General features: G+C 39.2%; 2 protein-coding genes across 3 annotated transcripts in view; one reads left to right on the top strand and one right to left on the bottom strand.

The window, feature by feature from the left end:
- Positions 1 to 3,041, top strand: part of CCDC90B (coiled-coil domain containing 90B) — a 38,390-nt gene extending 35,349 nt beyond the window's left edge. For both annotated transcript variants that reach the window (XM_034995647.1, XM_034995648.1), the window contains exon 9: positions 2,559 to 3,041. In XM_034995647.1, coding sequence (XP_034851538.1) covers positions 2,559 to 2,614 — 56 coding nt within the window. In that variant the 3' untranslated portion in view covers positions 2,615 to 3,041. The remainder of the gene's footprint in view (positions 1 to 2,558) is intronic.
- Positions 3,042 to 3,648: 607 nt separating this feature from the next.
- The window catches only part of ANKRD42 (ankyrin repeat domain 42), a 74,937-nt gene continuing 53,383 nt past the window's right edge, over positions 3,649 to 25,202 (bottom strand). Inside the window, exons 9-12 of the mRNA XM_034995645.1 lie at positions 12,704 to 12,830; positions 10,161 to 10,302; positions 6,709 to 6,791; positions 3,649 to 5,382 (exon numbers count right to left, since the gene is read on the bottom strand). Of these exons, the coding sequence (XP_034851536.1) occupies positions 5,364 to 5,382; positions 6,709 to 6,791; positions 10,161 to 10,302; positions 12,704 to 12,830 (371 nt within the window). The 3' untranslated portion in view covers positions 3,649 to 5,363. The remainder of the gene's footprint in view (positions 5,383 to 6,708; positions 6,792 to 10,160; positions 10,303 to 12,703; positions 12,831 to 25,202) is intronic.

Here is a 25,202-nt window from a genome sequence, read left to right as displayed (position 1 = left end):
GCTTCGTTTACCTAGATAGGTATCTTAGTTAAAGTCCCTTTTACCCTCGGTTTGAAGATGGTGGTGATCTCCAGAAAGCTTCCTTTCAGTAGTGGCTGAATGTAAGGCAGACTTGAATAGACTTAGTGGCAGTGACAAAAGAAACATGTCATTGTTTACAAAATACTTTTTCTGAGTGACCTTCCTTTCCTTTTTTCACTGAGGATTTGCAACCAGCCATTCTGAAGGCATTTTCTTTCTTCTACCTTATCCTTCAAATCTGTTATTGCTGCTGTTATTGTTAAGCCTTTTAGGAAATTAAAATTCCATACTCTTCGTGGAAAGGTGTAACATCATGAGTGGATCCACTGCGTGTAGAATACCTGAGATGTTGCCAATAAAACAATAATATTTCACTTATTCACATACTGAATTTAATCAAGAGCAGAGGGGGAGAAAATGAAAAAAGATACTAATAAAGCCCCAGCATTCAAGATCTTGGATTTCCTCAGAGAAGAAACCCTTAAAAAATTATAAATTGTAATCAGTTTGGTTATTTGGTTTCCCAGCATTATCATACATACAAGACTCTTACTTTCAGTGATCATACATCCAACTTGAACTAGCTTAGGCATAAAAAGAAAATGTGTTAGTTTACATATTGAATTATGGAAGGGCACAGGTATAGCTTGACCTCAGGGATAATTGGAATCACAGTTTACTCTGTATCTTGTCTCTGAGTATCTGCCTCATTCTCTTATGCCATCTTTCTCCAACTCCACTGGAAACATGGCTACTTGTAGCTTCCAGATTCCTATCATTCGAGTTTCACCAACCAAGAAAAATTACCCCTTTCCTTATTTCCAATTCAGAACAGCCCTGGGAAGGTGTCTGAATGGCCCATTTTTGAGTCAGACACCACCCTTTGACCCAGATCACTGTTGCCAAGGAGAGAAGAGCTCTAAGATAATGGCCGCTCCAGGTGATAGATATAGTTAATGCAGCAGATTCTGTTCTAAACAGACAAGTAAGAAGACAATCTAACATTACAGAGTACTTAAGAGGTACCAGATACACACTCACCTGAGCATCCTGTGTAGGGATGTGTCCTTCACAGGCTACAGAAGATAAATAGCAAAGGTGAAAGCAATTTGGGTGGCGAAATAACACCAGTGAGACATAGTAACCACTCACAATAGAAACTCCAATACAGTAACCATTGTGTTGTATATTCTAAAAAGGAATGAAATGCCTCCTTCCTCAATAATTTAAGTGTTCATTTGGTAGTCTAAGAAAATTCACCAGCTGCTTGACAGGTTAGCAGAGAGTATAATCACCTACACAGCACTATGTGCCTTCAAGAAATGACAGATTAGATTGAATCCCTCAAGTGGCAAGAGGTGAGTAAGATGAACAGAATGGTTTTTAAACAGTAACTCTGGACTCAAGTACACATAATATTGAGTCCTTGTTCCACCACTTGCCAGCAATTTATAACTTTGGGCCGGTTGCCTTATCTCTGCAATGGGATAATATCACCAATCTTATATGGTTTTAATTGTGGTTAAATAAGGTAATGTATATAATTGTTCAGCACACTGCTGTGGAACATGGTACAGAGTATAGGATCCAATGGATGAATGTATAATTGACCAGAATGTATAATTGACAAGAAACTTAAAGGTTACTCTTTCCTCAAATATCCAGCCTCCCTGTGTGTCTTAGGCCTAATCCCATTTCTTAAAATTAAGGAAATGAAAAAAAATTAAGGAAATGACCTTGTCATTAACCAAATTTCAATTAGTTATTAGGATCAAATGGGATAATGTGTAGAGTTATATGTTTAAATTACAGTAGCTTTACTATGAAAGGCTGTTTCTTGAATCTTTAGTCATAAAAGTTTGCCATTCAGTTCTGGGTCTCTATTTTAAAAGTCAAGGCTATTTAAACAAACTAGAAACTAGGAAGTCCCTGAAAGCCTCACCAGATTTAATTTCTTAAAGGAGAACAAAAATGTTTTCTGTCCAGAATCTAGCAAAGAGTAGGTGGCACATTAACTACTTTAAAAGCCTTTTCTTCTACCTGTGATTTTTTTAGAGGATCTTTGTTTATAATCATGAAATTGTTTTTAAATGTACTGAAAAGACAAAGTTTTCTTCTCATGGATGATATGGATGTCCGTCCATTTTATTACATCATTTTTTAATTCTGGTAAGAAGGTTTTCCCACTTAATAAGATCTAAAATTAGATTGCATAATCATTTAAAGTAGTCATTGTTAATACTAATGTTAATGACTTGAAGCACTGTTTATAGATTCTAACTGACATAATTTGTAAACTGTCATCCTTGTTCTGGTTTAAAATACAGGAAGCCTTTAAGAACTGGTATTTATCCTGCCCTAAAGGATATACTTTATCCTTAGCGTAATTTTCTGGGAATAAAACACCTAAGGTAGAAAATTGGTTGGACTTCCTTTGTTTTTTGCTCTTCATTTAATTTGAAGATGACATTATTGTGTCTGTCTCTGCAAAATAATATCAAATGTGTGACCCATAAAATGGTATCTTCTTTTCACAGCCTCAGTGTTTACTTGCCTGGCAATAGCATTGGGATTTTACAGAATCTGGAAATAGTAGAGAAACTACTATATTATGCTGCTGTGGACTTAGAACACTATGCCAGGATACATTTATTCTGAACATGGAAGTTGTGGCAGATACTCAATACAAGGTTATTCAGAGTACATATGGACTAAAAAATATTTTTAAATGGGAAGATGTGCTTTGAGTTTGTGTTTTGTGTGTGTCTTTATTATTAGTTGAAAAGCTGTCATTCAAACCTGATTGATTTGAGATAGAGGCTTTTTGTCTTTATCCTTTTCATAGTTCATAGAAACCAATCCAGAGTTTTCTTGTGTTTGCTTGAACAAATGTATTTCGTAATGTCTGCTGCAAATTTAAAAACTATTCCCAAGCTTACATACTTGTAATTGTATTCAGCTTCCCTGGTAACTACTGCAGAGTTACCTTTTCATAGAAAATAAAATCTCGTTTTAACAAAGTTGTTTGGATTTTAAAGGCAACTTACCATATATGGAGATTGGGTTTCTTGGTAGTGAATTAAAACATTGAACTTTAAAATAATGTGTGCCCTAGTGCAACTGTAGGACACTTGGTATGAAATCTTCAAGTTGCTATGTCTTGGGCTCTGATTATTACATATACTTCATTTTTTTTGATTCACAAAAACCAGTTTATCCCTGCTTCTTAGGAACCCATCTTAAATTTACATAAAATGAAGAGGGTTTTTTGGGGTTTTGTTTGTTTTTTATGAGTCACTTAAATTCAGTAAACTTCTATTTGGTGACTAAGTAGACCAAGCAGGGTTATATAAGGACTAGTCTAGGGTCAATAAAAACCCTTCACCGTATTTGAAAAACAAAGTTTATAATTCCCATTTCGTCAATCTTTAAGAATTTTGATACATGAATATTTAAAAGTATGCAGTATTTTTTTAATATGAAGAAAAAAAATGAGGCAGTGGAAACAGCAATGGTCACCAATGCTGAACTTAGTGATTGTTGTTTTGTTGAATAATAGCTACCACTGCCTATACAAGGGGGACTATGCTAAATAATATATAGCAACTCACCTTTTTTTTTTCAAAGCAGTCCTCTTAGGTGGGTGGTATTATCCTTATTTTACAGCTGAAAAAACAAGCTAAAAGAAGTTAAGGTCACACAGTTGTAACTCAAACAACTGAGGTTGCCAAGGCTATACCGCAGACAAGCCACACAGTCTTTAAATTCCAGTCTTTAACTTCTTTCTTACTCGGTATTCTAGTCATCAACAGGTTGAGGCCTCTATCTTGATAGATGGGCAAACAATCTAAGGCATGGGAAAAAAACATTTCATCTCTCTAACGTCTTTTTCACTTCTGTTTTTGTGTTTCACTAACATAATGTGCATTATATATATATATATTTGGTCTTTGTCCCCAATTCCTGTTCTCCTAAAACCCTTGTACTTTCTTGATAGGGGTAATTACAAGCTTCTGTTTTCTTGGCACAAAGCTCCTAAAATCCTCCAGATCTCCTGAATGGTAAGAGTGTATTCTGTATGTTGAGGGGATAGGCGGCTGGGAGTCCTTCTGTAACTTCAGAATGGGGACTGGTTGCCAAATAGACCAAGGCATGATTATAGATTGGAACGTTCAGCCTCCCTGATCTCCCAACTCAACCTCTGGGAAAGGGAGAAGACAGGAGAGGAGCTGAAGGTTGAGTTCAGTTCCCACTGGTCAATCTACTGAACACATCAGGGTGCTAGGAGGGTGGCACACAAAAGGAAGTCATGGAAGCCCCATGCACCTCTCACTCCGCACCTCGTCCTTCGCATCTCCGTTTGGCTGTTGCTGAAATGTATCCTTTCTATTAAACTGGTGACAGTCAAGTATTTTTCTTCTGAGCTCTGTCAGTCATTCCAACCAACTGTGGAACCTGAGGAGGGGGTTCAGGACGCCCCCAGATGTACCACTGATTAGAAGTACCAGTGACAACCTGGGACTTGAAAAAGGGTGTCTGAAGTGGCGACATTCTTGTGGGACTGAGCTCTTAACCTGTGGTCTGACACGAACTCCTCTGGGAAGTTAGTATCAGAATTGAATTGTTGAACACGCAGACGGTGTCCAGAAAATCCAAGAATTGGTTGTGTTGGAAAACACCACGCCTAAGAGGACAATAATACATATATGTGATTTATGATTAAATACATATAATTATTTCAGGATTGTATTAACAATTTTGATTCAGTGGCTATAATAAGACCCAAAATAATAATGGTTTAAGTAACAAAGAGGTTTAAGTTCTCTCTTACCTACAGTCTAGGTATAAGCTTTCCCAGGCTAGTAATGTCGGCTCCACGGCTCCACAGTATCCAGGCACAGGATCCTTTTTATCTTATTCTACTATCCCTGGTGTTGCCCTCATTCACAAGGTCCAGTGACTCACAACCATATCCACATTCCAGAAACAGAAAGGGGCAAGGTGTGTGGGCAAGCCCCTTCCCTTTAAGGTCAGGACCCTGAGGTTATATACACACCATTTTTGCCCACACTCTATTGGCCACAACTTGGTGTTTTAGCTGCAAAGGAGATTGGGAAGTTAGCCTTTATCCTGAGCAGCCACAAGCCCAGGTAAGTCCTAACACTGCGGAAAAAGGGGAGAACGGGTACTGGGGGACAACCAGGGAACCTCTTCCTTAAAGGATGCACGCTTCTATGACAACACTCTTCTAGTTATTTCCTACCTCAGTGGTACAGAGAGACTGGAGATGTGGCCTTGAGAAAACTGGAGCAAGAATAACAAACTATGTCCAGAGTAGGGATTCACCTTAGGGTCACCAGCCTGGAAGGAAGAAGGAAGGCTGTGTGTAGTCCCAGAAAGTGAGAAACTGGGTTCGGGAATTCCTGTAGTGGTTAAGAACGCAGACTCGGAACTTGCCCCACTGAGGTGAGAATCCTGGCTCCACAGTGCTGTGTGATTCTGGGCAAATTACTTAATTCCCATCTGTAAAATACACCTATCTATCTCCTACTGCTGTGGTGAGAATTAAAAGATAATACGTGGAAAAGACTCAGCACAGGTCTCACACATAGTACGTACCAAATAAATGTTTTATTAGATCGAAGACCTCTTGCAAACCAGAGAAACTAACAATGATCAAAAGGATAGGTGAAGCATTTTTTAAAACTGGCTTACAGACCCCTGACCAGCCTGAACTGGTCTCACATGCAAACACGCTTCATGTCAGGGCAAACTGGTCCCGATGATACTGTGTCAGAATGGCCTTTAAGCGTTATGGAAAGTACGTGCCAGGGCCCAGAGGGTGGGCAGTCGGGGGTGTGGTGAGAAGGCTGTGGCCAGCAAGGCCCAAAGCCAACGATCAGATCTTCAGGGGGAAGCAGATCTAGACAACTGCCCCAAGACAGTCACAAATTGGCTACATGGAGGAGGAAGTGGGTAGAGTTAGAAAGGAGGGCATGAAGTCAGGGCTGAAATGCTGTGGTGGTTTTTTTGGTCAGCAACGTCAGGAGGCGGGGGAGGGAAGAGAGAATAATAAAGCCATGTATTTATTATCCTGTCCAGTTGGCCTCATTTTTATATTGCTTTCTTATAAAGCTCGCAAGACAGAACAATGGTTGAATTCTAAAACAGATTATTTAAATCAGTATTTTTAGCAAACATATTATGGGTTTTTTTTCTTTTACAAGAGCAGATTTTTATTTTATATAAAACTTTCCTGAGATATTTGGTTGCCCTTTTCTAAAATTTACTCGTCTTATTTGCATTATCTCCTGAGTCCAGATGCTTTTTTAAAAGTCATTTGAAAAGTTAAAAAATGATACTCTCTAGTAAGTAAAAGATAATTTTTAATGTCTATATTTCTTTTGATTACTAGACTGTACCACCTTATATTTTAAAGTTTGTGTGAATACTTGCAAAATCAGTTACTCATAAATATATAAAGTATTTTGGGTGGGGGAGCCCAGCTGAGTACATGTAATTTCAGCAATCCCTTTGATATTATATAACATATTTCTGCCTTCAGAATTGAAATAGTATATAAGATTAACTCTGAGGAGAATTTATATAGATTTACATTTCTATCAATTTAAAAATAAAAGAGAAAAATCAAGGAAGTTTATTTAAAGTTATTTCACTGATCAGTACCTTCTCACAAAAACTCCCCCAGAAGACACCTTTTTCTTAATTCGCCTCTTCTCTTTGCTTGACTCACAAGAAGAGTCATCTTCCTACAAACAGGAAAAGAGGGCCAAATGAGAAAGCTACACTAGACACAATTTCATCTTTCTACATTATCTGTTCCACAAGAAAAATTTTAACCATACTAATATTTTCAACTCTGGATTAAATTTCTTTTGGGATTTTGTGTGAATAAATTTTCCAATCTGAAGTACCAGTACATCATATTCTGTGCTGACTCACAGACTAGAGGACACGTAGAGAAATCAACCAGTCCTGTCTCTACCGAATACATCCCCAAAAGAGAATGCCTAGTTATTTCTGCTTTTATCTTAGCCTAGCACTTCTCAATATACTGCTAACTGACATAAACAGTGTTAGAAAGGCCTCCTTTGGATTCGCTGCAAGCCCCATAGTGCTAGGAATCATTTCTTGGTTCCTCCATTCCCTCCTCTGTATTCACACAGCCTTCTACTGCCCACTCTGCCTGCCACCACTGTTCCCAAATATTTCTCATCCAGCACGGTATTCTCAGGACCCTGCACAGAAGATTCACTTAATGAATGCCATGGAAAGGAGCAAGAGAGGGCTAGAAATACAGTGGATGCTCACTGGATGTTAGTCATCCTCCCTGCACCCAGCTGGTCAGGACAGAGCTGAATGCAGGGGCTCCGAGAACAGCACAAGGCACAGGGTCATGGGCAGAGCCCACCCCTGGACTGAGTATTCCCCAAGCTGTTCCTGCCCACACCCTTGGGCTATAAAAATAGTTACTGTTATCAAAACAGTAATAGTTATTATCAAAAACTAGTTAAGTGCATTATATATGTCAAACTACCCTAAGAAACTACCCTGAGAAATTTTTTCCTGGAGAGAAATTATACTATTACAGATTGTTATTTAGAGGGGGAAAAAGTCTTAAAGGTACAGCTGAATGCAATCATAGGTCCTGACCAGAAGGTGGCAGGAGATTGAGGCAGAATTTCTTGAAGAATCTATAGAAATGAGCACTGAATGGAAAGTTCATTTCATTTCTACTTTATATGTTTACACTCCCAAATAAACAAATTCCTTGTACTTGAGAAGCACTGGGCTCTATACATTTATCTACTGACAATGTTTATTAAACTCGAATACAGAAAATGAAAGGAAGGAAAAAGAAAAGATACACAGAAGGGGGGAATGTACTACCATGAATACTACTAGATAGAAAATACCTCAGTATTTCCACACAGTATTTCATTTAACATCAATACAATCTCATGAGATAGGTTTTTCCCCTTTTTAAAGATGAAATTGAGACTCAGAAGCTTTTGCAGAAAAGCAATGCCAGACCTGCAGCTGCCATTAGAGGTCAATGACATTTGCTCATTTACAAAAATTCGATTAACCTAAAGCAGGACTGCAAAAAAAAAAACGATGGGCCCAGAGGACAAGGGCCCTCGAGTCAGCTCTCCTGAAAACCTACACATTGTTGGTAGAGAGCCAAGTTTTGAGGGAGGATGTGCTGGAGAGCATGGAATCAAACCTGACCCTGAAAACAGACACTTCCGGGTAAGAAAATATTTAAACAGCCATTAAAAAACCAAAGTTTTCTAGGCAGACAAATCAATTTGCAACGACTCAAAAGAAGGTGAGGCTTGGGTAATCTCTGAAAGACCGAGGAGCGGGACAAAACCACACACGCTCCCGTCACGGCGGCGGGGTGTGCAGAGCGCCTGCCCCAGGGTGACAAGGCAGCAACAGGGCTGGGACTGCCCGCGGTCGTCAACGGAAGGTAAGTGTCCGCTGGTCCTCTAGCCCACAGCCTGTGACTGCGCGGGCTGGCCTCGCTGTACGAAAGTCCCCCGGGGGCTGAGGGCGGTACAAGGTGAGCACCGCAAAAATGAAGAGAATGGGTTGTTATAATTAATTACGTCTCTTGGAAAATTAAGGACTGGTGAGATACCAAAATTCGGCGAAAGCGTCTGAATTTGTACATGCAGAGAAATACACATACGTGTTTGTAAATGCATCGCATGTTGTGTAACAGGCATACCAAATCGTTGCCAGTAGCCTCCTCTGGAGACTGGGGCTTGGTGCGGGAAGGAACGACTGCCCTGTTTGTAACATTTTACAACAAGCACATAGACTATTTTCATATTTTTAAAGTGGCTTTAAGTGGATAAGTTTGTGCTAACTATAAGGAGCCAGGAAGTTTTTTTTTATCAATCAGGTTCGAGGTGATACAGGTCTGGGGCAGAATTAACTCACCCGTGATGACTGAAGAAAACATCTCTGGCTGGAAGGAAAATACGAAGCGTACCTGAATCCCTACGCTGCGCCACAAGAGCTTCCCCAAAGGCCACATCATGGCCGTCTTCACTCACAGAAGAGAGTGAGGGTCACAGAGAGTCCCCAGCGTGCTCTCTGCCTGTCCACTCTGAGACAAGGTGGCCCGAATTTCTTGCTGTTTTCACTCTATTCTCTATATTCTACCTGCTTTTCTGTATTTGTTCTTTGTATGTTTGTCATATCCATTTCTTTTCAGCTTCCTTCTACATAGTTGTCCTTCCTGTCACTCTAAAGCATCTTTCTGTATTTTAGAGCTGTATTCTGAATTCCAAATTCATAATTCTAGCTAGAAATTATGAAAAGAGCTAAGGCTAAGGGGTCAAAAGCTAGAAATTGAATACTGGTCCCACCATTACTAGCTGTGTGAATTTAGACAAGTCACTTAAACTCTCTGAGCCTCGGTTTCCTCACATGTTAAATGAGGGCAGATCAAATGACATATGATAACACACGAAAACTTTGTAAAGGTGAAGTGACAAGTGTTAGCTTTCATTACTCTGTAATCTGAACAAAGGACGCTATGGCAACTCCCACTCTGGCTCCTTTCTACTCTTCAAACTCCTCTTGAGGATATGCTCACTTTGGCAGCACATATACTAAAAACTTCTTTTGATGAGCTGACGCTTTCTTACATGGACTCCATTCCACTTTATTTTGGCTATTTAGAATATTAAAATATACATACTCTAGGTGCCTGAGAATTCTTATCACTCTGCTTATAAAAAAATATTTTTTCTTATATGTCTCAATACTTAACTGTACACTTATTAATGAGGATGTTCTAACCAGTGCAAATATGGATATATATGTATGCATGTGTGTGTACATATAAAGTTTTATACAGTTATATATATAAAGATATAGCTATGTAGAGAGATATATTCCTTTAGTCTTTACAACACTTTACAAAGTATAAATTATTATCTCCAGTTTAAAAATAAGGCAGAGAGGTTAAATGACTTGTCCAAAATAAAAAAGGTTGTGGCCAAGAACCAAACCCAGAGTCCCAGTACAAAGCTTATGCTCTTAGCTACTCTTATATACTACTTCTTGAGAGAGATAAATGTGTTAAGAAGGACACCAACCACAGCAAAGTTGGGGACCTGAATCCTTTCCAGTGTCTCCCTGAGTTGATCCACCTCTGCACGATACTCATCCAGCTGACCTTCTAATTTTTCTCTACGAAGCCGTTCGTACTCCAGCTGGCCCTGCAGCTCCTTGATAGTCCTGTCAAAAAGAAGTTTTCTCAATCAATCTCTAGTATCAACTAATAATTATTTTTGGCCAGAGTGAAAAAGCATCCATGGATTGCATTTAAGGCAAATAAAACAAATAATTTATTTGACAAATATGAATGGGGAGTCTACTATGAGCTAGCACTGATCTAGACAGCAGGGATACAGCAGGGAAAAAACAGGCCAAATGTGCCCTCCTGGGGCTTACCTTAGCAGTGGAGGAAGAAAAACAACGAAGAAACAAGTAAATACATGGTACGGGGAAGGTGAAAAATGCTAAGGATGAAAAAAATAAAGCAAGAAAGAATAATATCAAATGTTGTCAAGGAGGGAATTAACACTTTGTACACAGTGGCCAGGGAAGGCCTTACTGAGAATGGATCTTCTAAACAGAGTCCTAAAGGAAATGAGAGGTAAGCAAGTAGACATCTGGGGGAAGAGCATTCCAGACAGAGGCAAGAGCAAGTGTAAAGACCCTAAGGCATAAGTATGACTGGTGAACTGGAAGAAAAGCAGAAGCCAATGTGGTGGAGTAGTTTAAAGGACAAGTTGCCTCGGAGAGGCAAAAGGGAGCCAGAAGAGGCAGCGCCTTGGAAGTCATAGCAAGGACCTACACTCTCACTCTGAGCAAAGTGGGAAGCCACTGGAGAGTCTGAGCAGAGAAATGGCATGATCTGACTGAGATTTGTTTTCTTTTGCTTTTGTATTTTTTTAATGATCTACAAGTTACTATGAGTAAAATACATAAATATCAACTGAACAATTCAATGAGTTCTGATTAATGTGTAAACCCTGTAATCACCACCACAACCAAGATATAGATTTCCATTGCCTCAGAAAGTTCCCCCATGCCCCTCCCAGGCAAACTTCGTTTCCCATAGGAACCACATTCTGAGTATCTATCATGTTAGATTAGTTTTGCCTATGCTTATAAATGAAATTGAATATTATATACTTTTATGTGCCTAGCTTCTTTTAGTCAAAGGTATGTGAGACTGTACCTAGGTTTTAACATGATTACTCTGGACACTGTGTTGAGAACAGACTGCAGGGTATGGGGACTGGGAATTAGGGGGCAGGGAAAGGAAGCTGGGAGACATATCAGGAAGATGTTAAAATAAATCCAGATAAGAGATGATGTGACTTGAACCAGGGTACTTTTCTGTCTTATTGCTGGATGGTGGGGGGACGAGAATTCCCAAAGCAGCCTGGGTAGGATGTCAGGTTCCTAGAAGGGTGATCTAAGAGCATTCAGTAGTAGCTCTGGTATGGAAGTGTGTAGGGTTACGACTGGGAATGGGGAAGAAGAATGCCCACTGTGAAAGCCTAGAATTGAGCGAATAAGAAGAGAAAATCATTCCCAGGACATGGTAATACAACCATGCTTTGTTGTATTTTGACTCTGATCTAACTAACAGATCACAACAAAATTAAGAGGATATCCCTCAAACCAATACTTACCCAGTTTTTCTTGACAATTAGACCTAAAAGCAGGAGTTTGTACCTAAAGAATAAATGTCTTCAGATGTACTCAACACCAAGTGGGCAACCAATGCTAGAAAAGTACTAAAGCTCACTCAGAAGATACCCTTCAGTCTCAGCTGACATCAAAGTACATTCTGGCTCAAAGGCAAAGCAATCTTGAAAAAAAAAAATCTGTTCAAAATCACATCAATAGTATAACCATTTCACAGTGAAATGCTATTATTAGAGCTAGAAGTTCCAAATCATAATCCTCTTGGATAACAGGTTTGCAGGCCAACAGACTCAGGCTCAAATTCTGGCTCCATGTCCCACCCTTCCAGTCCAATTGGATAGGAATGGTTAAAGACGGTTGGTTGAAAAGCTCAAAGTAGCTGTGGTCTCAAAAAAAAGTCTTGGGGTGCCTGGGTGGCTCAGTCAGTTGAGCATCCAACTCTTGATTTCAGCTCAGATCATGATCTCGGGGTCCTGGGATTGAGCCCCATGTCAGGCTCCATGCTTAGCAGGGAGTCTGCTTGCGATTCTCCCTCTCCCTCTCCCCTTGCTCATGCTATCTCTCACTCTCTCTCTAAAATAAATAAATATATTTTTTTAAAGTCTTAACTCTATAGAGTTTCAGTTTTACAAGATGAAAAGAGTTCAGGAGATTGGTTGTACAAAAGTGTAGAAGTACTTAACACTACTGAATTGCACACTTAAAAATGGTTAAGATGATACATTTCGTGTTATGCGTATTTTACCTTAACTAAAAATAATCTTAACACCTTCTCCATCTGGGGCCTTAAGAGAAAAACTGGATAGAACCTTACACTCTTTGCTAAGGATGGAAAAACAAGTTGTTCATCAACAAACCTTCACATAGCATTTAGAAAGGTAACTAAAACAAACCATTAGAGTTTTGAGGACATTACTTTTCAGACTCAAGCTGTTCTTTCTTCTGCTTTAGATCTTCTTCTGTTATCCCCCCCAGGTGTTTATAGTTGCTCTCAGCAATTTCCAGCATGTGTCTCAATTCAACAATTTTCTTATAAGCTCTCACTGCAAGACAAAGTTGAAGACAGACCTAGTTTAGACAGACAACAGCTCATGGGCTCACAGGATGCTGCTCCTGAAATACATGCTTCTTTTAGAGCCAGTACCTGAGTGTGGAAGGAAGGTGGCATATACATAGAAGGGTAAATATCAGTAATAAAAGAGCAGGATAAACAATCACTGAAAGACCTAAATGGAGGATTCTTTTTCTGCTATTAGAGGATGTATCAAATTGATATGGCTATTAATACTATAAACAGGAAGGTTTAAAGAAGACCACAGTTTCTTAGGATTAATGGTGTATTACAAGACCATGCATAATCTACTATATATAAGAAAATTAGAAAAACTGAAATATGGTTGATATATTTAAACCAGATCTAACCCAGCCCCCCAATTTTATGTTAGTCACTTGTAATATCTATTTATGCAAGAGAACACTGAGAGAAAGAAATATTGAGGGCTGCTTTTAGCTATTATCCAACTACCAAAACTAGGATTTTTCTATTCTTTGTGGCAGTGGCTCTTAACTTGGGGTGATTTTCAACCCCAAAGGACATGTGGCAACATCTGGAGACATTTTTGCTTGTCACACTTGGGGGATGGAGAGGAATAGACGATTGGTATCTAGAGGGTTGGAATGCTATTAAAATCTTAAAATACAAAGGAGAATCCCCCTCAACAATTAAGCATCTGGCCCAAAATATCAATAGTGCAGACGTTGAGAAACCCTGCTTTATGGGACCAAGTTAGCAGTCACAGCCTCTTCTTCCTAACACTTAATACTGTGATTTATCTCTCAGTAGGTTATAGAGCTGCAGGTTCCAAACTGCATACATCAGAATCAACTGGGGTGCTCTTTAAAAATGTATATTTGTGTCCCGTACCAGACCTACAAGTTCAGGTATTATTGGTACTTAGTTTTACTATATTGGGAACCACTGTAACCACTAACAAGCAAGTAGAAACAATTAAAAAAAAAGAAGAAGTTACAGAAGAAAAGATCAAAAGAACTGTGGCTATTTAGCTTATATAATAATTCTTTAATATTTGAGGGCTATGTTTTGAAAGAGCTGTTCTATGGGGTCATAAGAGGTAAGAGGTAGGATTAAATGAGATTAGCTCCAGGAAGAGAGATTTTAACTCAACAAAGCAGAAATTTTCAACAGAAACAATAAGAGCTATCATGCATTTTTGGACACTATACTATAACTTCCTTATACATTTTAATCCTCACAAGAACACTGTCAGATGAAAATGGGACCCCTGAGAAATAATGAGTATCTTGTCGCTGAAGGTGACTAAGTGGATGCTGGATGACATGTGACAGGAGTGTTGAGCCAAGAGTCAAACTGCAAATGGGCATAGGGCTCTACAATGCCATAGACTTAAGTATAATTTACTAAAGAATGCTTTGAATTAAGGCTCAGTTCCAGGAATGCTGGGATGACAAGAAATCCAATCAGTCCCCTGTAAGTTCTCTGGCAAAACCTAGTGTCCCAAGAAGAGGCTCTCTTGTCCTTTGGGTTTTGCTCTGGAATAAAATTAAATAGGGACAAGAAAACAGCACATGATTTCATACCTTCACCACCTGCAAACACACTAGGTAGGTATCAGTGAGCTTCACTGTATGGCAAGGGGGTAAGAATACATTTTTATCAAAACACATCACAATAGGAAACTATTCTAGTCACATTCTTGCTCTTTTCTAAAACATCTTTTCAAAATTTTATGATTCACTGACAATGATCCCCTTAAAACATCTCTTACTCAAATAATTTCAGAAGTAAACTGTAAGTCTACAAATCAACTACTCATTTTATGAGGTCCTATGTCCTTGCTCATTCTCAACAGAATCACCAAGAGTAACTTAAGCACAAATAAGAAAATAAAAAGTACATAAACCGAATTTCATCAAAATTAAAAACTTTTGCAAGATTCCAGTCTAAGATGGCGATGAAAGACTCTAAACTCACCTCCTACACAAACACACTAACTCTACACCTATTTATAGAGCAGTTGCCCCTGAATAAGAACCAAGGGCTGACTGAACAGCTTCTGCACAACAAAAGATGGAAAGACCACACAGAGAACAGCAAGAGAGACAGAGACATGGTAATGAAGGGAATCCCCATTCCTGATGTTATGAACTACAGTGGGAAGGGACTAACTACTGAGGAACCATGAGCAGATTCGTCTGCCCAAAGGCCCAGAAAAAAAGCTAAAGCTTAAAGAGGCAACTAGAATACAAAGGAACCACCATTAGAATCCTGTCAACCAGTGGAGCAACTGTTGGAACTCTCTCTGAATCAGAAGGGCTGGCAAGCTGCACGGCTCACATTCCCACTCCACCTCGACAGCACAGATGGAATCAGGATCTGATGGCCATAGCCAGCCTATCCCCTCAGTAAGCCGGAGGCCCCTAGCCCACACCAGCCCCACCAAGACGGGTCCCAATGTGGTGCACACCAGGACACTCTGGTCAGCACTCATTACAGCTCCAGCCACCTCGCCAACATGACACAGGCTCAAAGTGCTCTAGAACATCAAGGCCCATACTACACTGGCTCAGGATGACTTGCCAGGGGATCCCCAGCACAGTGCAAGGAACCCCCAGGCCTGCATCCACCTCAGCTTCAGCCAGGGCATCCTGATTTGCACCCACTTTGGTTTCAGCCCTCCTGCCAGGGCACACTCTGTGCCAAGAGCAGTGGGACACCCTGCCTTCCACCCACTTAAGCTCTACCTGTCCTGCCAAGGTGCCCTCAATGCAAAGAGCCCTGAGCCACACCCACTTCAGCTTCAGCTGTCCACCCAGCATGCCCTCTGCAACTAGAGCCCCAGGAATACCTTGCCCTGCACCAACCTCTGCTCTGGCAATGCCACAAGGGCAGCCCCAGCAGAGTGCTCCAGGACCTCCATCCAGCCAAAGATCCAGCCAGCCAGCCAAAGTCACCAGGCACACACAGACAATACAGGGGACATCCCTACATAAGGCCATTCCTTCAAGTTTAAGAGAAGTAGCTGTTCTGCCTAATTCATAGAAACAAACATAGAAAGCCAAGCAAAATGAGGAGATGGAAGAATATGCATCAAATTAAAGAACAAGATAAAACTATAGAAAAAAAACCTAAATGAAATGAGGATAAATAATCTGCCTGATAACTTGTTCAAAATATTGACATGAAGATGCCCATCAGACGGAAGAGTGGATGAACTCAGTGACACCTTCAACAAAGAGATAGAAAATATAAAAAAGAACCAAACAGAGTTGAAGAATATAATAAATGAGATGAAAAAACACTAGAGAGAATCAACATTGGATCAGAGAATACAGAACAGATCAACAATCTGGGAGACAGGATAATGGAGAGCACCCAGGGTGAAGAGAAAAAGAAAAAAAGAACTTTAAAAAATGAGGATAGGTTAAAGGATCTCTGGGACAACATATATTTGCATTATAGGGTCCTGGAAGGAGAAGAGGTAAAAAGACAGAAAACTTATTTGAAGAAGTAATAGCTAAAAACATCCATAACGTGGGGATGGAAACAAACATCCAGGTTAGGGAACTCAGAGAGTTCTTAAAAAGATGAACCCAAAGACATCCACACCATGACACATAATAATTAAAATATCAGCGATTAGAGAGGAAGTTGGGAAGATGGTGAAGTAAGAGGACCCTAAGCTCACCTCATCCCATGGATACAACTAGATAACACATCAGCATAAATAACCCAGAAAAAGAACCAAAGAATGCAGAACAAACTCCACAACTAAAGGTAAAGAATAGGGCACACCTAAGAGGGTAGGAAGGGAGGAGACACAGTGGAGAGCAAAATGGACCACAACCATCCACAGTCAGGAGGGAGACACCAGTCCAGAGTAGGGCAAGAAAGACTATCACACGGGGGAGTCTACATAAGGAAGATGAAACCCCACAACATTTAGCACTGAAAGCCAGAGGGGCTGAATTTTATGAGTTCTAAAAACCAGAGAGACTTAAAGCATGGAATTTTAAAACCCTGCGTGCTCAGTTCTGGGAGAGCCAAGAGAGTGATAAGAAGCTGAGTCCTCCCCCTTAAAAAGACAGCAGTACAAACAGCCTGCAGATATATAACCCAGAAGCAGCAGTTTAAAAAACCCCAGGGGCACATGGGAGGGACGGACAGTTATTTACTCCTGTCAGGGAGTGTCCTGGAGGGGTAGGGCTCACAGGAAGACCTCTCCAGAAACAAAGGGAGCTGGCAGGCACATTCTCCGTCCCTTGCCCCCCAGCATAAAAACAAGGCCACCTGCGGGAGCCTGCAGGAGCCAGCACAAAGCCAGTATTCAGCAACTAACTTGCTTACACCAAACCCCACCCACCTGTGTATGAGCAGATCTGCCCTTCTCAGCTACTTTTTGCCTCAGTCCCCTCTCCCAAAAGACCTACAAAAATCTTGCCAACACCATGTCATCCAACCAGTGAATTTTGTGGGGCCTGATCCTCACAGCAGAAGCAGGTCTCATTTTGCAAGCAGACCTGAGCTCACCTTGTTAAAACTGTGCACCTCACCCTGGCTGGGGACCAAATGATGTCCACAATAGGCAAAGTGAGCCTCTGCAGATGAATGAACTGAAGGAAACAGCAGCCAGGACACAACAGCAGGGTGCATGCAATACACAAAGGAGATCCTCTGAAGTGCCAGGGAACAGGGGTTGCTGCACTGTAAGGCACTATAGGACCTATCCTTCTTAAAGCCATTGCTTTCAAGAGCAGGAAACACTGCTGACTTTACTAATACACAAAAACAGACACAGAGAGGTAGACAAAATGAGAAGACAGAGAACTATATCCCAAATGAAAAAACAGGAAAAAACCACAAGAGACCTAAACAAAATGGATATAAGAAATATGCCTGATAGAGAACTTAAAGTAATGATCATAAAGATACTCACTGGACTTGAGGACAGTGGAGAACATCAGTGAGACCCTTAACAAAGAGATAGAAAACATAAAAAAAGAACCAATCAGAGATGAAGAGCTCAATAAATGAAATTAAAAATACAGTAAATGGAATAAATAGTAGACTAGAGGAAGCAGAAAAATGGATCAGTAACCTGGGAGACATAGTAATAAAAAGCAAGCAAGCTGAACAGGAGATAGAAAAAAATAATACAAAATGAGAACAGACTTAAGGAACTCAGTGACAACATCAAGTGTAATAACATCCACATTGTACAAATCACAAAAGGAGAAGAGAGAGAGAGAAGGGGGTGGAAAATTTATTTGAAGAGATAATAGGTGAAAAATTCCTGAATCTGGGGAAGGAAAAAGAAATCCAGATCCACAAGGCACAGAGAGCCCCCAATAAGTTCAACCCAAGGAGGTCCACACCAAGACACACGGTAATTAAAATGGCAAAAACTAGTGACAGAGAGAGAATTTTAAAAGCAGCAAGAGAAAAGAAGATAGTTACATACAAGGGAAACCCCCATAATGCTATCAGTGGCTTTTTCAGCAGAAATTTGGCAAGCCAGAAGAGAATGGCATGATATATGAAAGTGCTCTATATAGAGAGCAAAGTAAGAGTACCCTAGGCTTGCCTTATCCCACAAATACAATGAGGTAACTATCAAATCATCCACTAGAGTCATCCAGAAAAATCTGAAGAATGGCAAAACAAACTCCACAACTAAAGGTAGGGAAGAGTTCACACTGAAGTAGGTAGGAAGTGCAGAGATGTGCTTTAGCGGGGAAACAGATGCTGGCTGCCGTGGAGGGGAGGGAGCCGTGGTCACAGATAAAGGCAAAAGAGAGAGGAGCACAAAGAGGAACACACAATTAGAACATTTCCCATAGCCATTGGCTTGGAATGTGAGAGGGGCTGAATTTTGTGAATTCTTGCAACCAGAGGGCATTAAAGCCTGGAGTTTTAAGTCTCAGTGGGCTGGGATTTGGAAGCAGCCAGAAGTATAGGGGCTGCTCTTAGAGAGAAGGCAGGCAAAAAACCCAGGGGCAGACTGCCTGTGAACAGTGATCTGAAGAACACCTAGGGCATACAGTGAGTAAATTATTTGCTCTTCTTGGAGCGTATCCCTGAGAGGAAGCATTTGAATGTAAATGGACTAAATGCTCCAACCAAAATACACAGGGTGACAGAATGGATAAAAAAACAAGACCTACCTATATGCTGCCCACAAGCGACTCACTTAAGACCTAAAGACACATACAGACTGAAAGTAGAAGGACAGAAAAAGATATTCTATGCAAATGGAAGCAAAGGAAGGAAGGAAGGAAAAAAGGGAAGGGAAGGGAAAAGAGAAGAGAAAAGAAAAGAAAGCCAAGGTAGCAATACTTATTTCAGGTAAAATAGACTTTAAAACAAAACAAAAACTGTAAACTCACTTCAGACCTGAAGACACATAAAGACTGAAAGTGCAAGGACAGAAAAAGATATTCTATGCAAAGGAAGTGAAAGAAGAGGGAGAGGGAAAGGAAAGGAAAGAAAGCTAGGTAGCAATATTTCTTTTAGGTAAAATAGACTTGAAAACAAAAACTATAAACTCACTTCAGACCTAAAGACACATACAGACTAAAAGTGAAAGGATGGAAAAAGATATTCCACAAAGTGGAATTGAAGAAAAAAAAGCTGAGGTAGAAATATTTATATCAGACAAAATAGACTTTAAAACAAAGACTGTAACAAGAGACCAACAAGGGCATTACATAATGACTAACAGGTCAATACAACAAGAGGATATAACAACTCTAAATATCTGTGCTCCCAACATCGGAACAGCTAAATACATAAAGCAAATACTAACAGATATGAGGGATAAATGTAATACAGTAAGAGTAGAGGATTTTAAAACCTCACTTACATCAATGGATAGATCATCCAGGATGAAAATCAGTAAGGAAACAGTGCCTTTCAATGATACATTAGACCAAATGAACTTAACAGGTATATACAGAACATTCTTTCCAAAAACAACAGAATACACATTATTTTCAAGCGCACATGAAACATTCTGCAGGACAGATCAAGTTAGGCCACAAAACAAGTCTCAATACATTTAAGAATACTGAAATTACATCATATTTTTCAACTACATTATGAAACTAGAAATAAATCCCAAGGAAAAAAAAAGTGGAAAAAAGCACAAACACATGAAAGCTTCAAACAACATTCTACAAAACCACCAATGGGTCAACAAAGAAATCAAGGAGGAAATTTTTAAAAAAATGGAGGCAAATGGAAATGAAAACACAACAGTCCTAAATCTTTGGGAATATAGCAAAAGCAATTTTAAGAGGGAGAGTTATAGTAGAACAAGCCTACCTCAAGAAACAAGAAAAATGTTAAATAAATAATCTAACCATATATCTAAAGAACTATAAAAAGAACAAACAAGGCCCAAAGGAAATAATAAAGATTAGTGCAGAAATAAATGAAGTAGAGACTAAAAAAAAAAAAAGAAACACAAGAGAAAAGATCAATGAAACCAAGTGCTGGTTCTGTGAAAAGGTAAAACTGGTAAACCTTTAGCCACATTGAACACCACATCAAAAACTAATGATGTACTCTATAGTGACTAACTGAACATAACTAAAAAAAAAAAAACTTTAGCCAGATTCACCAAAAAAAAAGAGAGAGAGAGGACACAAGTAAAATCCAAAATGAAAGAGAAGTAACAACCAACACCACAGAAATACAAAGGGTTATAACAGAATACCACAAAAAATTACATGCCAACAAAGTGCCTAGAAGAAATTCGTAGAAACATATACTTTCAAACTGAATCAGGAAGAAGTAGCAAATCTGAACAGACCAGTACCAGTAATGAAACTGAATCAGTAATCAAAAAACTCCCCAACAAAAAGAAGTCCAGGACCAGATGTATTCACAGGTGAATTCCACCAAACATTTAAAGAAGAGTTAATACCTATTCTCCTCCAACTATTCCCAAAAATAGAGGGAAGGAAAACTTCCACATTCAACAAAGCTAGCATTACCCTAATACCAAAACCAGAGACACTACAAAACAAAAAACAAAACAAAAAAAACAAAAAAACCCACAGGCCCATATCTCTGATAAACATAGATGCAAAAATTCTCAAAGGAATATTAGCAAGCCATACTGTACAATACATTAAAAGGCTCATTCACCATAATCAAGTGGGATTTATTCTGGAATGCGAGGTGGTTCAATATTTGCAAATCAACATGATACATACACCACATCAACAAAATAAAGGATAAAAACCATATGAACAGCTCAATAAATGCAGAAAAAAGAATTCGACAAAATGCAGTATCTGTTCATGATAAAAAAAAAAAAAACCTCTCAATAAAATGGATTAAGATGGGACATACCTGAATATAATAAAAACCATATATGACAAACCTGCCACTCAGAAAATACTCAATGCTGAAAAACTGAGAGCTTTCCCTCTAAGATTAGGAACAAGATGAGGATGTCAGCTCTCACCACTTCAATTCAACATAGTACTGGAAGTCCTAGCCACAGCAATCAGACAATAACAAAAACCTTTAAAGACATCCAAATTGGTAAGGAAGAAGTTAAATCGTCACTATTTACAAATGACATGATACTATACATAGAAAATCCTAAAGACTCCACCACAAGTAATAAATGACATCAGTAAAGTTGCACAATACAAAATTAATCCCCAGAAATCAGCTGCATCTCTTACACTAAAATAGCAGAAAGAGAAATTAAGAAAACAATTCCACTTAAAAATGCGCCAAAAAGAATAAGATATCCAGGAATAAACTTAACCAAGAAGGTGAAAGACAAAACTGGGGGCATCACGTTGCCAGATTTCAAGCTGTATTACAAAGCAGTGATCACCAAAACAGCATGGTACTGGCACAAAAACAGACATATAGACCAATGGAACAGAAGAGAGAGCCCAGATATGGACCCTCAACTCTATGGTCAAATAATCTTCGACAAAGCAGGAAAACATATGCAATGGAAAAAAGACAGTCTCTTCAATAAATGGTGCTGGGAAAATTGGACAGCCACATGCAGAAGAATGAAACTCGACCATTCTCTAACACCATACACAAAGATAAACTCAAAACGGATGAAAGACCTCAATGTGAGACAGGAATCCATCAAAATCCTAGTGGAGAACATAGGCAGTAACCTCTTTGACATCGGCCACAGCAACTTCTTTCAAGATACATCTCCAAAGGCTAGTGAAACAAAAGCAAAAATGAACTTTTGGGACTTCATCAAGATAAAAAGCTTTTGCACAGCAAAGGAAACAGTCAACAAAACAAAGAGGCAACCCACAGAATGGGAGAAGATATTTGCAAATGACACTACAGATAACGGGCTGGTATCCAAGATCTATAAAGAACTTCTCAAACTCAACACCCAAAAAACAATCAAGTACAAAAATGGGCAGAAGACATGAACAGACACTTCTCCAGAGAAGACACACAAATGGCTAACAGACACATGAAAAAATGTTCATCATCATTAGCCATCAGGGAAATTAAAATCAAAACCATATTGAGATACCACCTTACACCAGTTAGAATGGCTAAAATTGACAAGGCAACAAACAACAAATGTTGGAGAGGTTGTGGAGAAAGGGGAACCCTCTTACACTGTTGGTGGGATTGCAAGTTGGTACAGCCACTTTGGAAAACAGTGTGGAGGCTCCTCAAAAAATTTCAAATAGAGCTACCTTATGACCCAGCAATTGCACTACTGGGTATTTACCCCAAAGACACGGATATAGTGAAAAGAAGGGCCATATGCACCCCAACGTTCATAGCAGCAATGTCCACAATAGCCAAACTGTGGAAAGAGCCAAGATGCCCTTCAACAGGTGAATGGATAAAGAAGATATAGCCTATATATACAACGGAATATCACTCAGCCATCAGAAAGGATGAATACCCAACTTTTACATCAACATGGATGGGACTGGAGGAGATTATGCTAAGTGAAATAAGTCAAGCAGAGAAAGTCAATTATCGTATGGCTTCACTTATTTATGGAACATAAGGAATAGCATGGAGGACATTAGGAGAAGGAAGGGAAAAATGAAAGGGGGGGACTCAGAGGGAGAGATGAACCATGAGAGACTATGGACTCTGAGAAACAAACTGAGGGTTCTAGAGGGGAGGGGGGTGGGGGGATGGGTTAGCCTGATGATGGGTATTAAGGAGGGCATGTACTGCATGGAACACTGGGTGTTATATGAAAACAATGAATCATGGATCACCACATCAAAAACTAATGATGTATTGTATGATGACTAACATAACATAATAAAATAATATTTAAAAAAGAAAAAGACCGATACTCTGAAAACTATAAAATGCTGATGAAAGAAACTGAGACAACATAAACAAATGTTAAGACATATCTTCTCATGGTTATAATGTCCATACTACCCAAAGCAATCCAAGATTCAATACAATCCCTATCAAAACACCAATATTATTTTTCACAGAACTAGAACAAATAACCCTAAAATTTATGTTAAGTACATAAGATTGTGAGTAGCCAAAGCAACCTTAAGACAAAGCTGGAGGTATCAGAATCCCAGATTTCAAGATATACCACAAAGTTCTTTAAAATAAAGTTATCTGGAAATACTGAAAGGATCATTAACTCTGAGCCTCACTACAGGGTGATCTCGGTGGGCTGTGTGTCGGGAACCCCTGATATCAGCATCTTCAGGTCTTCCCTTGGTTGCATTCCCTGGGGAAGAGGCTCTCACCATCCCCTGGAGAGTAGCAATCTGCCTGACAATGTTCCGGGAGCTCTTACAAATTTTATTTCTTTGTTCATCTGTTTTGTTTATTTATATTCCATATACAAGTAAAATCTTATGGTATTTGTCTTACTCTGTCTGGCTTGTTTCACTTAGCATAATACCCTCCAAGTATATCCATGTTGTCACAAACTGCAAACAAACAACAACAAAGAGAGAAACAGACTCATAAATATGGAGAACTGGGGGCTGCCAAAGGGGAGCAGGGTAGGGAGATGAGTGAAATGGGTGAAGAGGATTAAGAGGCACAAACGTCCAGTTATAAAGTAAATAAGTCACCAGGATGAAAATAGAGAATATAGTCAATAATAGTGTAATACACATCATGGTGAACATTCACAATGTACACAATTACTGAATTACTATGTTGTACACCTGAAATTAATATTATACATCCATTATACTTCAATTAGATCTTCTTAATTTTAAATTTTTAAAAATCTAGACATGAATTAGAAATTTTCCTTATAGAACACATCTATGTTGGTCCATAGAACTGGTCCATAGTTCATAGTTGATCCAACTAGTTCTTCCTGCCTGAAAAACCAAAAATATTTTCCACAGATCAAGAGGAAGGGAACGGACATTTACTGAGCCTCTATTACGGGTTAGGTACTTCCCATTTGCTAGTGTATTAATTTAATCTTTATAATTCTGTGGGAATGACATTATAATATTCTCATTTTTATAGATGAGGAAACTGAGGCTCAGAGATTAACAAAGCTTGAAAGTCGTGAAGCTCTGATGTCTGAATCCAATGCCCAAGCTCCACTTATACAGCTGCCTTTGTTTTGATTAGCCTCAGTTCAATAGATCCTTCTCACCTTTCTTCTATGAAAGAGCTCCACTGAAACAGTTCTTCTCATTCATTCATATGAACCATGGCTCTCTAACCAAATACCATAAGAAGTAAATAGAGTTATGTGGCATGAAAATACTCCTGAGAGGAGGCCATCTGTGTTGTGACAAGAGCACTATATAGAAAAATCCGAAAGCCTTACTTCCAGTCACTGGGTGACTCTGGACAAGTAATTTAGCTTTTTTGAACTTCAATTTCTTTAGGGGCACCTGGCTGGCTCAGTCAGAAAAGTGTGTGACTCTTGATCTCAGGGTCGTGAGTTCAAGACCCACAATGGGTGTAGAGATTACTTAAACTGAATTTATCTATCAAATATGAATATTCTACTAAACGAGCTTTTCTTGAGATAGAAAACAGAGATACTACCTATTTCACAGGCTTACTGTGAATGATGTATGTAGAAGTATTCTATGAGTGTAAAACACTAGGGAAATGTAAATAATTACCATTAGGATTTTGGAAAATGAAAGTTCTGACACAAGAGTTCTATGCCATACCACCAGTAGAAATGTTAGAGGAATTAAAATTTGCTCCATTTACTAGACATCAAATGAGATCCAGTATGTTCAATAATATAAAATAAAATAAGCCACAGTCCTGCTCATTCTTGAATATTTATTTGCATCAACCTAGTAACATGTCTCCTGAAGAGACAGAAACACATCCACTTTTACTCACTAATTTGGAGTGCTTTAATGTTTAATCCTTTGTT

Source organism: Mirounga leonina, unplaced genomic scaffold (assembly GCF_011800145.1).
Source record: "Mirounga leonina isolate KUSES-001 unplaced genomic scaffold, KU_Mleo_1.0 Mir_92, whole genome shotgun sequence".
Lineage (NCBI taxonomy): Eukaryota > Metazoa > Chordata > Mammalia > Carnivora > Phocidae > Mirounga > Mirounga leonina.
The sequence above is the reverse complement of the archived record's forward strand: the minus strand, read 5'-3'. Positions and strand labels throughout refer to the sequence as shown.